The sequence below is a fragment of the Lithobates pipiens genome, unplaced genomic scaffold (assembly GCF_037356315.1).
Source record: "Lithobates pipiens isolate NorthernLeopardFrog02 unplaced genomic scaffold, aLitPip1_a1.2 Scaffold_3, whole genome shotgun sequence".
NCBI classification, from domain to species: Eukaryota; Metazoa; Chordata; class Amphibia; order Anura; family Ranidae; genus Lithobates; species Lithobates pipiens.
The window spans coordinates 76,171,111-76,186,284 of NW_027507790.1; the positions used below are offsets into that span (position 1 = coordinate 76,171,111).

Consider the following 15,174-nt stretch of genomic DNA (forward strand, 5'->3'; position numbering starts at 1 on the left):
TAACTTGTGTTCTGTGATGGCTCTAATTAATTTTTTATTAAAAAAAAGACATAGATTAACGAGTAATAATCTTGTGTTTACATGACTGTTCTCAATCAGTTTTTCATCGGAGCAGGATCTGTACAACTAGTTATACATGTTGTCAGGACTTGTGATGGTAGTCAAGATTCTTTTTATAAGAAAAGCTAGGGGAAAGATGTTTGTGTGACAACTGCAATGCTCACTTTGTAAAAAAACTGTATCCACATCTGATGGCTTCTATGAAACTTTAATAAAAGCATTGTGCCACGAATTGCATTATTTGTGTGTAGTCAGAGATAAATCTATTATAGTACTAGATTAAAACTGTTTATCATGATCATGCAGGACATCACCTAGGTTATAGGCTGGCACCTTCAGGTGATTGGACACTGGAAATGTTTTCAAGGACTTGCCCTTTGGATGCAGTGGTGTATTATCCATGGGTGCAGGGTGTTCACTGAGCATAAACCCTGAGGGGGGGGGGGGGGGGCACTGAACCCATGGATGATCATCCCTGGTCTGACTCTGATCGTTTAGGATGGAAAGTGGCAGAAACATGTCATTTTACTGGCCCCTTCCTTTTCTGAATTGGACAGTGAGCAATTTGCTCCTGTGTCCTTAAACTGAAGCAGAGTTAACCGTTTACTATGCCCTCAGGTTAATGAGAGAACAGGAGCCTCCGTCTCCTATTCATTCATTTTCAATGCTGAGAAATTGATTGGGGAATCTGTGTCCTCAGTCCTGTTTCAAAGGGGTGATGTTAGGGGTCTGCTTAGACCCCCTGATATCTCACGAAAGCCTACCAACAGGGCTGATTGCAATAAAAATTGCAATAAAATTGTAAAAAAACTTCTATAAATTCCCTCTGCCTTACTGACACTAATAATAATAAAAACGATTATAAACTACTGACACCGCCCACTGTGCCACGCCCCCTTCCCCAGAAGCACTGTAAAAAAAATTAATACAATTTTTATATATATATTTTGTCAGTGTTCCAGCCATTTGAACCATTACAGCATATTCCCTTAGTCCTGACTAGGAAACTGATGTTTTTGGTTGCTATATCCTCAGCAAGGAGAGTTTCAGAATTGGCTGCTCTTTCTTGTAAAGAGCCATATTCGATTATTCATGAGGACAGAGTGGTGTTAAGCCCTTGTCCAGGCTTTTTGCCAAAAGTGGTTTCAGGCTTTCATCTGAATGAAGATGTTGTCCTGCCATCGTTTTTCCCAAAACCATGTTCCAGGGAAGAGAAATCACTACATTGTCTTGATGTAGTGAGAGCAGTGAAAATCTATTTTAAAGAAAACTGCTAAGACTCGCAAGACTGTCTTATTTCTGCCAGAAGGTCCTAAAAAGACAGGCAGCGTCAAAATCCTTGTGGATTCGGCAAGTTATAATTCCAACTTTTGATTTAAGGGGTAAGATTCCCCCTATTTAAGTTAAGGCGCACTCTACCAGAGCGGTTAGTGCTTCTTGGGCAGTGCATCACCATTCCTCCTTTGCTCAGATCTGCAAGGCCACAACTTCGTCTTCGGTTCATACATTCACAATTTTACCCAGTGGCTGTAAGAAGGAATGAGGATATTGCCTTTGGGCGCAGTGTGCGACAGGCAGCAGTATAAGTCCTCAAGGTCTGGGGGTGCCCTACGAGTTGTCTCCCTCCCCTCAAGTAGTGTTGCTATGGGACGTCCCACTAAGAATGCTTAAGGCTCTGTGTCCTATGATGTACAATAAAGAAAATAGGATTTTTTTTTTTATAAAAGCTTACCTGTAAAATCCTTTTCTTGGAGTACATCATAGTGCACTTTTATGGGGTTTAAGTATATTGCTTATATTGCTCAGCTACAAAAACTGAAGTACACCTGGAAGGAGGAGGGGTTATATAGGGGAGCCACCTTCCTGTATTGGGTGTGCCAGTGTCAACACCTGAAGGTAGCTATAACCCACAAAGTTAATACTTAAGGCTCTGTGTCCTGTGATGTACTCCGAGGATAGGATTTTTATAACCGCTTACGGGTAAAATCCTTATTTTTGCATATTGGATCCTGCATGGGCACTTACCAAGGCACTTGGCGCATTCCCTGTGCTGAAGGTCTGCTCAACCTCAGTGACTGCTCCCCTTGCACTGGAGCAGGAACTGATTTTTATTTTTTATTTTATTTTTTTTACACACCAGCCTTTCCTCTTACCAAACCCCCTTTGGCCTCAAAAAGACCTGGATATGTAAAAGGAATGACTTGCCTGTTGTAGTACAGGACACAGGCCCTCACTTCTGTTCCTCTATTCTGAATGGTTTGCTTCAAAACTGGGGACTCGTGAGGTTGTTTAGAGTTAACGGGGGGGGGGGGGGGTTGTCAATCTTCTCTTTTTTTTTTTTTTTTTTTTTTTAATAAAGTTTTGCCTCTTGTGCTGTCATGTACTAAACAAAACATTTTTTTTTTTTTCATTGCAATCCACCTTAGTTCCCCTGCCAGCCCCTTCTTTCATCTGATTGCCCCAATAGCAAGCTATATGCTATGGGTCGGTGTTCCTGAACTGGGCTTTTCTGCATCCTTGGACATGCTTGGCTCAACCACAACCCCCTGCTCTTGCATCACAAGAATTGGCTGACAGCAGCAACCTATGGCTACCGCTGCTCTTACTGTAGCTTGAGAGCAGGAAGAGGGGAAAACAAGGGCTGCGGCCAGGTACGATGCTGAATTAGAGGACCCATGAAATTGTTTGAGCAAGGGGGCTGGGACAGTTGGGGGGGGGGGGGGGGGGGGAATGGATGTTTTTTACCTTGCTGCAGGGAATGCATCCAGGTTAAATGGTTTAGGTTTAGAATCCCTTTTAAATCTACTTAAGGTCAATATGTATAAAACAACCAGCCAACAAAATGTTTTTTTTCTTAATTTCATCCTCAGGTTAATTTCTGGAATTCTGAACAAGCAAATATGATTAATGGAACTGCTGGTCAAATGTGGCCACCTTTTCGGACACCTGCTCAGCCTCTGGAATTCTACAGCCCAGATGCCTGCAGGTATTAATCGCAAATTTAGGGCAGGGGTGATTTTACTTTTGCCGTGTTTTCTATGCCATGCAACCCCTTTTTTAATGCCAATTTGGAATCATACATGCTAGCGTTATCCAAAGGCCTACATGTAGTGTATACATTACTTGTTAGTGCAGTGTGTGTGTGTGTGTGTCCCCATTCCCCTCTTCTGGACTGAACCTAGACTCAACCCAAGGGCATGCTATGGCCCTTGACCTGGAGCAATTCAGGCGTTAGTTACTAAACCCAGGACCCTGCATTCACTATATCTGGTCTCCCTCAGTACACAACATAGAAATGCAATTATATTAGTAAATATAAACTGCTAAATAGCTTTTCACATCAGCAGTCTTATTTCGATCATTGTCTGGTTAAGGCATGTAGGAGGCATTTTCATTCTGACAGTCTTATGAGGCTGCATGACCCCTGACCCTCTGGCTGTGCATTGCTGATTGGCCCTGGTGTCGCTCACATGCACCTTCCAGGAAAAACTCTAGCAATATACAAACTGAGCATGTGCAGAGTGCCAATCCATCTGCTGATAGGAGAATCGGAGATCGGATCAAACAGCCTTTTTACACAATGCAGAGGATTAACTCCTAAGGTTTTAGTGTGAGTATAAGAGTCATGCTTTACTGCATATACAGACTGATTTTTTTTTTTCCTGTTGGTTTAGTAACACTTTAAGACTTCAATTTCCTACATCCTTTTTCATCTGGGCATGGAGATATCCACGTTACTACTGTTTTCAGTAAGAGTATTCATGAAATCTTGCATGCTTCTCTCTGGTGCATTGTACATATTACCAATTAAAAGAAACCCGTACAATCAGTTTTTGGTAAATGCTCATTTAGTAGTTGTATTCATAATCGGTGTGGTGGACCACTACTTTAGTCTGTTAGAAAAAGTGCTACCTTGGTGAGTATGGAAAGGGGGGGTGCCATTGCTGACCCTCAATGTTGGCTTGCTTTGTTGGCACAATGATTCTTTTGGCATCGGTCTTTTTCTGCGTCTGTCCTGGATCAAATGGAGATGAGGAATTCTGACATTCATTTACAACATGCTTGCCCAGTATTGAAGTCAGAATGCCTTTAAAGCGGAGTTCCACCAAAAAGTGGGACATCCGCTTATGTTTCCTCCCCTCCTCCGGTGCCACAATTGCCACCTTTTGGTGGGGATGGGGACAGGATACCTGTCTTTGACAAGTATCCTGTTCCTGCTTCCAGGAGCCACAGCCGCGGATATTGATGTCACCGCAAGGCTCCGTCCTTCCCCCCTATAAAAGAGAAAGGAACCCCCCCCCCCCCCCCCCCGTGCATGCGCAGTAGGGTTCCCGGCATGAAGCTGTAAGGCTACACTGCCAGGTTCCCTTACCCGCAATGGCAGTACCCGACAGCCAATGGAAACCGCTGCGGTGCTGGACTCCAGGACAGCTAAGTGTCCTATTAAAAGCCAGCAGCTGCAGTATGTGTAGCTGCTGGCTTTTATTTTTGCAGCGGTGACAGACCTCTGCTTTAAGCAACTAGCATTTGCAAAGTGTTCACTAGGAGCCACCATACTTTTTTCATAATGGTAACTTTAAACTGTTTCCCTTAAATCTACTATTTTTGGATTACAAAACAGTGCTCGCAATGAAAATGGATGGACCTTGAAACTGCTTATTTTAGCAGAAGATGCAGCATATGACCTCGAAAGTAACACTTTGAACGTTGGCTATGAAGGCCATTTATCATTGCGTAGATTCTATGTAACCATGTCTGAAGCTTTAGGAAGGTCAGCTTTTTTTATACAAACATGACTATAGAACATAATTTTAGTATATCTAAAAATTTGTGCCGTTTATGGGATCGTCCTAATTCTAACAGGCATCTACTGTATACATGAATGTGTGGTTTTTGTGTGGCGTCTCATTTTCGTCTTGGCTAAGCAGATCTGAATAAAGACAAAGTTCAGCTCTATGATGCAGTAGGGTTTGTGTGGGTCCAGATTTTTATTTTAGGTGTCTGAATCTGGACTGCACATTAGCTGGTGGCTCTAACTTAAAAACATTATAGGGATAGTAAACGTGTGTGTGTGTGTGTGTGTGTGTGTGTGCGCGCGCGCGCGTGTGTTTTTTATTTTTTCTAATGGCCAGTATCCTTTATATTTAATATTGCTGCCCTACAAACACTTTGCCCTTGTTCACACCAATGCGATTTGACAGTTCAAAATCGCGCGACAAGTTGTGCCCCAGTTTCGGTAATGGAACTGTTCATCAAATAGTTGTGACTGAAAAAAAATAAACTAATAAAATTTCCAGTGCGGCTTTTCTACAATTTTTAGGACTTGCATTGAATTCACAAGCTTGCAATAAAATTTTCGATCCAAAACGCACTGATCTGTGGCTTTGAAATTGCACTGAAGTAGCTCAAATTCAAAGCCGCACTGGTGTGAACCAGGGCTTGATCCACTAAAATGAACCCTTAAGGTTTGGGGCAGCTGGGGGGGGGGGGGTGTTTAACGCTTAACCATGGATAAATACTATGTTCTCTGTCAACTTGTCATGAGAATGATTGGGTCACTGCCCTTCTGAAAATGTGTTTTGTTGACCCACTAGCCTTAATACCATAGTGAGCTATTGTCCCTAAACAAACAAGTATGAGATCTGGAAAGTCGTCAAAGGTCCTTTCTGCATATGTTAAAGCCCTGATGCAAAGCAAGAGGCCAGCGTGACTGCCATAAAATAAGCATCTTTAGCATGAGGGCAACAATTTTTTCTTCTGCTTCTTCTTCTTCACACTTACCTAGACATTCAGTGTTGTCTCTGCACTGTAAAAGACTATGAAATAAGTAATCACACCTTTGCCTATTTGGGGGGGGGGGAGAGATGGTATAATGGAAAATTGGGCATAAAGTATAAATCTAACCCTAGTATAATGGCCTGTTGGGAGCTCTGATGTCTGGATAATTGTATACAGAGATCACGCTTGGTGTTTGTGTGACAACACCAGTCTTATGCAAAGGGGTTATGACTCTGTTGTAAGACAAACAACTTCATTTTTTTTAAGTTGGGGGGAGTCTGCAGTCCTAGAACTCAAACTTGTTGATGCAGGCAGTTATATGGCAATTACAGTGCTGCATAGCCCCTAGACACCATCCCAGGAATCTTCCAAAAGTGACAGTTTTCACCAGAAAAGGAAGAAAGGGAAAATTCTTCCAATTATGGAAGATATCATTTCAGCTGACAATTTAGAACGTTTTGACTTTCCCACAGCTTTCTGTTGCAGGAACATTAAACAGTTGCATTACTATTTGCATATCATCTTATTTTCTTAATGGATACTATATTTTTTTCCCCCAAAAAGTTTCCATATGTAAAGAAGTTATCCTTTAACCACTGCCTGAAGTGGTTCTACTGGGAACATGGCTGCAGCTATAACTCTATCAACATTTTCAGCTGGCAATGGGCTTGGTTGTTGAACTAATCGGGTACCTGCTCGTTTATACAGGGAGCACAGGGGCCAAAAAAAATTAAAGGGATAGTGTAAAGGAAATAAAAAAATGAAGAAAAAACTCCACTTCTTTAATATGTAAATGGCGAACACTAGCAATAATTCCTTCACCAGACTTGCTTCACTCTATACTGCTAACCTGTAAAGGCTTTTAAAGCGTCCTCTATGGATAATATAATGTACTATAGTCTTTCACCATTCCAAGAATGACTTTATCTACTTGGTTTAACTTTGTTTTTGTCTTTGTTTTATTTTTTGTTTTTTTTTGAGTGGTTAACAAAGGATTGCGACATGGCTACTGAAAAAATCAATTCGGGCATAACCTGGCTTTGCATGCTTTTTACACTAAATCTCTAGTCAATAAGGCCTCATGCACTTGGACATCTAGAGGCTATAAAATCCAGTCCTTTCCCACTTCTGGGGAGTCACAGGTTGTACATGGCAGTATTTGTGTAAATTCTTATGCCTTGTGTGTTTACATGAGTACAGATGTGAATGGGTGGAAATGCCATCCGTGGCTCCCTTCGTGTGGGAAAGCGCCAAGGACTTTATGCTAGAGTGTATTGCAGCCTGTAGCTGTCTGTGTATGAGTCCTAACGCACTTTGTCCACAAGTCCCACCCTTATCCTATCTTCTGAGCCCATTTTGGTTTGTTTTTGACCCTGAGAACTGGGGCGGGTACACAAATAATACAAAAAGTAAATTAACAAACGTAACGCTTCCACAACCCTGTACATCTTTTTGTAACCAAGTACATTTGTAATACTAAAATTTGGGGTTTGGCCAAAAGGCACAATGTATGACATCAGTTGGGTGGGATATGACACATAATTGTAGGGTTGGATTGCTTTGCTAAGGGCTGTCAACTTGGAAAGAGATCTGAAGGGGACATTGGGAACTGACGCCACCTTCTTTTTAAATATAAAGTCACTAAGTGTAACCTAGTTATTAGTCCTTCCTCTATATATTAGACACATTTCTTTATTTTCAGAAACGTGCAAGAGGTTTGTAGTTTAAATCTTGTAAAGTAAGCTCTACCATAGGTAATATTCTACTTAAACAATTCTGTCTTAAAATGTTAGTGTAGGCTTTTGCAAGAAAAATTTATAACAATTGATTACTGTGTTTCTTTGGTGCACATAAATCACAAAGTAACACTTGAAAGCTTATATTTTTGCAAACTGTAGGTCTTTGACATTGGTATATGATAAAGAAGACTCTTACAGAGGTATCCCTACATATCGGTACACTGCACCCAACTACTTGTTTGCAAATGGATCGGACTACCCTCCCAATGAAGGCTTTTGCCCATGTACAGCTTCTGGTGTAATGAACGTCAGTGCCTGCCGGTCTGGTGTGTATTTTTAATGTTTACCTGATTCTATGCATGTTTATCTATTTGAGAATTCATAAAAGAACAGGTTCTGAAGCGTTAACGTTTTAGGAGTTGGGCTTGCATATTGATCTCTTGGCCTGCAATACGCAAATGGATCTGATCATTTTAATAGATCGGGTTCCAGATAGCATTTCTCCAAAGCAAGTCTTCCTTTCTCAGCTGTCATGTGTGTCCACTGTGTTGGTCATTTCTCCCACTTGTCCCCAAGTGAAGATTTTTATGTAGTTCTGGCCTGTATCTGACTTTTTTTTTTTTTTTTTTAACTAAAATTCTGCTATAAAACACTAAAGGAGAACAAAAGTTGCTATGACAGTTTAAATCTCCATAGTACACAATAATTGTGCCAAAACTAGGCATGCAGTTTGGATTCAGAATGCAAGGATTCCATTAAATATCACAACCCTTAAAGCAACTTGAATAGGGGATTCCCTTTTTTTGCACCAATTTCCCTTGAAATATGTTATGCTGCCTAGTAAATGGCAAAATTGTTACTTTGTGACATTATGCTTTTTGTTTGAAGTGACCATTACCATTGTTTATACTATCCGATCTATCAGTTGTACACTAATGCCCTGTACACATGGTCGGACTTTTTCCGTTGGAATTTCCAACAGTTTGAGAGCAGGATCTAAAATTTTCCGACCACAAAATCCGATCGTGTGTAGACAATTCCGACTGACAGTGCCACGCATGCTCAGAATAAATTACGAGACAAAAGTTGTTGGCTACAGCCCTCTTTATAGTCCCATCGTACGTGTTGTACGTCACCGCGTTCTGAACAATAACCTTTTTCAGAAACGTGCGACCGTGTGTATGCAAGACAAGTTTGGGTCAAAATCCGTCGTAAAAAATCCGCCAGATTTTGTCGTCGGATTGTCCGACCATGTGTACAGGGCATAAGGCTGTCAAAAGACTTTCAGCATACCTTGCCTGTGTTCTCTTGCAGAATTTTCACAGCTGCTATCTAGGGGATTGCTAAACTGACTTTTACAAGTGTCTGAAGTTCAGCTCTTGATTACATAAGGCCTCATGTACACAGGTCATCTGTTTTAGCCCCTCTGCTTAAAAATGTGGTAAGATTTGCGCATCACACATGTTTGTGCACGTGGCTGCATTTTGTTGTCCAGAATATTAATTTATGCTGCACATTAAAATGCATAACACGCCTAAACATGTCTAGTGTTTATGTGCATTCCACTTTTTTTTTTTTCCTGCAAATGCGCTCCTATCCTGGGTTTTTGGCGGCTGACGTGTGTGTGTGTGTGTGTGTGTGTGTGTGTGTGTGTGTGCGCCTTTTAAACATCATATACAGCCAGAAAAACACCCATAAGTCTTCTTTTTTTTTTTTTTTTTTTTTTTTTTTTTTTCAAAGCCCTATGTGTGCATGAGCCCTTAATCAGCTTGCATACAATGGCATCAGTCTTTCCTGATGGCCTGGATTTTTTTTCTGTTGTATTCGATTACAGAACTTTGCTATGAAGTTGTCAAATCAATTCATTTTAGATTGTCGGACAAAAGCAGAAAAAAGTGCATGGATCTCCTGCAATAAAGGTAACTTGCATGTGCTCAGCTTGTACTGGTGCAGATCAGACCAGCAGGGTACAGTTTTGTGTAAGCCCACTCGCTATGGCCAGCAGCAGGAATAGATGACATAACGGCTGTTAGTCCTGCTGCTCAGATTGGCTCCCAGATGACTGATGCAGTGGCATTCTTCTAGCCTTGCCACTGGCCTTGCACAACTTTATTTTGCTGCCTTGCTATGTACCAGTACAAGCTGAGCATATGTGAGTTGCCATTTTGTTTTATAAAAATTACATCCCTTTTGTATGCTACTGGTCTTCAGCCAAGATGAAAGCTATATTTATGGACACTTGAGAAGCGCCATCCACTATGAGAATATTCAGATCTGTTTGTGTAAGGTCAGCCATGTAAATATACTAATATAGTAATCTGGCTTATAATTGGGAGTTAACAACTATTTGTAATATTTGGTTTTACCAGGTGCTCCCTTGTTCCTATCATTTCCTCATTTCTATAATGCGGATCCTGCATATGTGGATGCTGTGGATGGACTACACCCAAGTGAAGAGCTGCATTCCCTATTCCTAGATCTGCATCCAGTAAGTTTTATTTTTTTTTTTTTTTTTTTTTTTGAACAGCGCACAGTATCTAGCTGTTCTGATGATCCAGTAGCTTGATAGCTTTGGTACTTGCTTACAACCATGATGATTACTGTTATAAATAAGTTTAACTGTGTTTGTATGACTTTCCATTCATGAACGCTTGCTTACAGTTGACATGCTGTGATTGGCTACAGCTCGCAGTAGCCAATTGTTGCGCGCAGTAATCGGCTGTGACATCTAGCACATGCACACTAGTGCCCCCACGTGATTGAAGACATAGGTACCGTATGCCACCAAACCTGCTTGTGCCACCCGTGTGCGGAAAATGTTCTGGGGGCGGCAAGCAGTTAAGTAAATTGTACTTGGCACTCTTTTTGGGGATCTTTATGCTGACACCTGGGCGTTAATCTACTACAAGCAAAAATGTGGCTTTTTTAATTTTTTTTAATACTTGAGGCTACCCAAGGCTACTTTTAAGGCTAAGACTCCCATACACACTAATATATATATATATATATATATATATATATATATATATATATATATATATATATATATATATATATATATATATATATATATATATAATATATATTTCCTTTCAGATTTATCAACACCCTTTAGTGCAAGGGCCTGTCTGATTGCATACAAATTTAAACTTTTAAGGTTTGACCTCCACATTGTATGGTTTTGGTAAATCTGAAGGAAAAAGCTACAGAAAATTGTATAGCGTGTGTATTCAGCTTTAACCATTCATGTTCTGAGACCCACCAATTTGTTAGGACACCTGGGTGTATTAAAGCCTGATTATTGTATGCCTGCCTGGATTCAAGTAGAATTCTTTTGAATCCATGCAGACTGACCACTTTTCTGTTCAGTTCAATAAGATAATGGCTTATATGGCCCTCTAGTAAATGTGTGTAACCAAGCATCATGTCTCCATGGATAGGAGAGTAGCTGGCATTACTAGGTAACCATGTGGTTGGTAGTCTCCAGGGACAACCTTTTTCAGCTGTGCATTTGAGTTTTTTGCATAATTTGTAAACAGTAGAAGTGTTATTGTATGTAGTAAAGCACTGAGAAGTGCAATCTGTTGAAGGGGAATCCATTGCTAGTAAATGGAATTCATTCAGAACATCTGGAAGCTCTCTAGGAATGCAGTGGCACAAGTGATGTTTTCTAGGTGGGGGGAATCCCATGGGACAACAGAAAGTTGTTCTGTGGCTTAATAAAGCAGCGGTTCTTCTATTTCTGAATGGAGAATGTGGTATGAAGGAAATGTTTAGCAAGGGGTATGCTCAAGGCAGTTGCAGAACAGTGTAGGAGGCCAGAGGGATGCCAACACTTTGACGTAACTATTCTCGTTTTTGTTGCTGAACTTGTATAAAGTGTTTGCTGTGAAGGCACTGGACATCGGGGCAAATGTTGACACTGAGCAGTAAGCGGACTGCTTCCACTAATACTAACTAATATTATACAGCACTAATGGAACATGGAGGTAATAAACCAGCATGATATAAGAATTCAAAGTACTTGTTAACTAACCTGTAATAAAAAAACACTCAAATGTGTTTCCACACAAGGTAAAACTAGTTTAAAGCAAAGGTGTGGCGCTCCCCCTTTAAAACCATAAATATTACCCTCAAAGGTGCCTGATAAATCCCCATAACATGATAAATCAAACTAAAATGGAAGTACAAAACTGTTCCTGCTGGGGGTTGAACACAACACCAGTGCAGCAAAAAAGAATGGAGGTTACAATGCAGTGTAAGATGGGAACTCTGCAAACTTGCTAATTTTAAATGAGAAATTTCATAAATTACACTAATGGGTAATTGAACTTAGATTCCCAGTGCTGTCAGTGGGTCAAAATAGAATTGAATAAATTGAAGATAATGGATGATCAAAATGTCATGAATAAATTATGGAAAATTCATAAATGTGCTAACCAATCCTAAATATCCAAAAAGTATAGAAGTAAATGGTAACCCTACTGGATACTAAAACTAGAAAACCAGTGCTGTCAGCAGATGCAAAAAACTGTAAATTTCATAAGTTAAAGTAATTAAACAAAATTTAAAGGGGGCGGGGGGGGGGGGGGTAGTCCAAAATGGCGGAGTGACCAGACGCTTATTCCAGAGCTCTGCTACAGGGGAACTTTTTTCCTATTATCCTGGCTGGGTGTATCGGAGTTCTACCTAGGGACAAATGATTGTGGATGCACACTGGATGCGGCAGAGGAGGAAAAAAACTAAAATTTCTCCCAGTAATACCTCTTGCAGCCAGCCCGGAGCCTCAGCGTTACAGAGCGTGTGCGAACATGGTGTCCTGGAGGCTCTACACCAGGGATACCAGAGGTCATGGAGGCTATCACCACCTGCCAGCCGGCTGTTGCCTCTTGCCAGGTGGCCCTTACCTCCAAAATTGAGGCAGTTCAGCTGGACATCAGGCTCATCCGACAAGACATGGACAAAGTCCGTTCCCAGCTGTCCATGCCTGAGGCGCGGATAGGCCATGTCGAGGACGCAGTAGCGGAAAATTCTGGCATGCTCCGCTCCTTATAATCAAGGGTTAAGGCACTGGTACATGGGGACGAGGACCCTGAAAACATGCCGAGGGAATATTTGTCTCATTGGGGTTCTTATCCTCCGCACCCTTCCCCAGACCACAGTATTTGCAGAGCAGCTGTTCCATTACTTGGTCCCTGCAGCTCAATTATCCTCACACCTTATGGTGGAGAGGGCCCACTGCATGCCACCACAACCGGGGTCTTTTTTTTTTAATTTTTTATTTTTTTTTATGCGCCTTCTTAATTTTGAGATGAATTGCTCAGGGCTGCCAGAACGTTAGGGGGAGTTGGTCTACCAGAATAACTGCATCCTGCTATTCCCATATTTTTCTTTGGAGACCCAGAAGCTTTGTTTTGATGCTGTTAAAGCGGGCCTGTGCTGCAAGGGGATTAAATACAGTGTTCTTTCTGGCCAAGCTTCAGGTGATGGTGAAACAATCCTGAGCCTTAAGGCCTGGGTAAGCTCACACTATCGCACCACGTACTGCAGCTACTCAAGGGGGTCAGTACCCTGGTGCACAATCGGTTGCCATTTCAGCTCTTGGATATCAAGATAGATCCTGGGGGCCGATATCTTGTGTTACATACTCCCTGTGTGCTTGTAGGTATTTACTTGCCTCCTCCAGCAGAGCCTGCCTTGCTCTCTACAATTATGCAATTGGCCTTCAGTTATGGGGTGAAGGATGTACTAATGTTGGGAGATTTTAATCTGACTCCTTCTCCTGATCTGGATAGACTCCACTCTTCCTCACATTGGGTGCCTGGCCAACTGGGCTAGCACATTTGCTCTCAGATGTTTGGTGCCGTTTTAATCCTTCCCTTTGGGTATTTGCAGTGGGGCAAAAAAGTATTTAGTCAGCCACCAATTGTGCAAGTTCTCTCATTTAAAAAGATGGGGCCTGTGATTGTCGTCATAGGTATGCCTCAACTATGAGAGACAAAATGCGGAAACAAATCCAGACGATCACATTGTCTGTCTGTCTCTGTCTGTCTGATTTGGAAAGAATTTAGTTGCCAATTATGATGGAAAATAAGTATTTTGTCAATATTAAAAGTTCATCTCAATACTTTGTTATATATATCCTTTGTTCACAGGTCAAATTTTTTTCTGTAAGTCTTCACAAGGTTGTCACACACTGTTGCTGGTATGTTGGCCCATTCCTCCATGCAGATCTCCTTTAGAGCAGTGATGTTTTTGGGTTGCCGCTGGGCAACAGACTTTCAACTCCCTCCAAAGGTTTTCTATGGGGTTGATCTGGAGACTGGCTAGGCCACTCCAGGACCTTGAAATGCTCCTTACAAAGCCACTCCTTCGTTCCCTGGACGGTGTTTGGGATCATTGTTCATGCTGAAAGACCCAGTCATGTTTCAGCTTCATTGCCCTTGCTGATGGGAGGAGGTTTGCACGCAAAATCTCATAATTCATGGCCCCATTCATACTTTCATGTACACATATCGGTCATCCTGTTCCCTTTGCAGATAAACAGCCCCAAAGCATGATGTTGCCACCCCCATGCTTCACAGCGTTCTTTTGGTTGTAACTCAGCATTTTCTCTCCTCCAAACGTGACAAGTTTAGTTTTTTTTTTTTCTAAAGAAACAGTTCTACTTTGGTTTCATCTGACCATATGACATTCTCCCAATCCCCTTCTGGATCATCCAAATGCTCTCTAGCAAACCTCAGACGGGCCCGGACATGTACTGGCTTTTGCAGGGGGACACATCTGGCACTGCAGGATCTGAGTCCCGGGCGGCGTCGTGTGTTACTGATGGTAGCCTTTGTTGCATTGGTCCCAGCTCTCTCTGCACGTCATTCACTAGGTCCCCCCATGTGGTTCTGGGATTTTTGCTCACCGTTCTCATTTATTTTTAACCCATGGGGTGAGATCTTGTGTGCAGCTCCAGATCGAGGGAGACTATCAGTGGTCTTGTATGGCTTCAATTTTCTAATTGCTCCCACACACAAAGCTGCTTGCCTATTGCACCTATCTTCACCATAGTTGAGTTTGGAGTATGACTGTTTGAACATCTTATCAGTATAAAAGACACCTGTCCAAAACCTCAAACAGGTGCCATTAATACAAGTAATGAATGGAGGACTGAGGAGCCTCTTAAAGAAGATGCAGGTCTGTGAGAGCCAGAAATATTACTTGTTTGTAGGTGACCAAATACTTCTATTACACCATAATTTGCAAATTCTTTCAAAAATCAGACAATGTGATTGTCTGGAATTGTTTCCACTTTGTCTCCTAGTTGAGGCATACCTATGATGACTACAGGCCTCATCTTTTTTTAAGTGGGTGAGCTTGCACAATTGGTGTCTGACTAAATACTTTTTTACCCCACTGTACATGCCATTGATCTTCTTTTATTTTTTTTTTATTTATTTTTTTTTCAGACCCTCTCTCGTATTGAAATGATCTATGCCACCCAGGCTTTGCTTGGGAAGGACTCTGATATTGCTATCCTACCCAGGGTTATTTCGGATCATGCCCCCGTATTACTCAAGCTATCCCTTGGGACCCCTGGGGAGAGGCT

At 41.6% G+C, this 15,174-nt stretch overlaps 1 protein-coding gene across 1 annotated transcript in view; it reads left to right on the forward strand.

The window, feature by feature from the left end:
- The window catches only part of SCARB1 (scavenger receptor class B member 1), a 146,244-nt gene that overhangs the window by 86,014 nt on the left and 45,056 nt on the right, over positions 1–15,174 (forward strand). Inside the window, exons 6-8 of the mRNA XM_077461826.1 lie at positions 2,931–3,046; positions 7,737–7,903; positions 9,947–10,065. Coding sequence (XP_077317952.1) covers positions 2,931–3,046; positions 7,737–7,903; positions 9,947–10,065 — 402 coding nt within the window. The remainder of the gene's footprint in view (positions 1–2,930; positions 3,047–7,736; positions 7,904–9,946; positions 10,066–15,174) is intronic.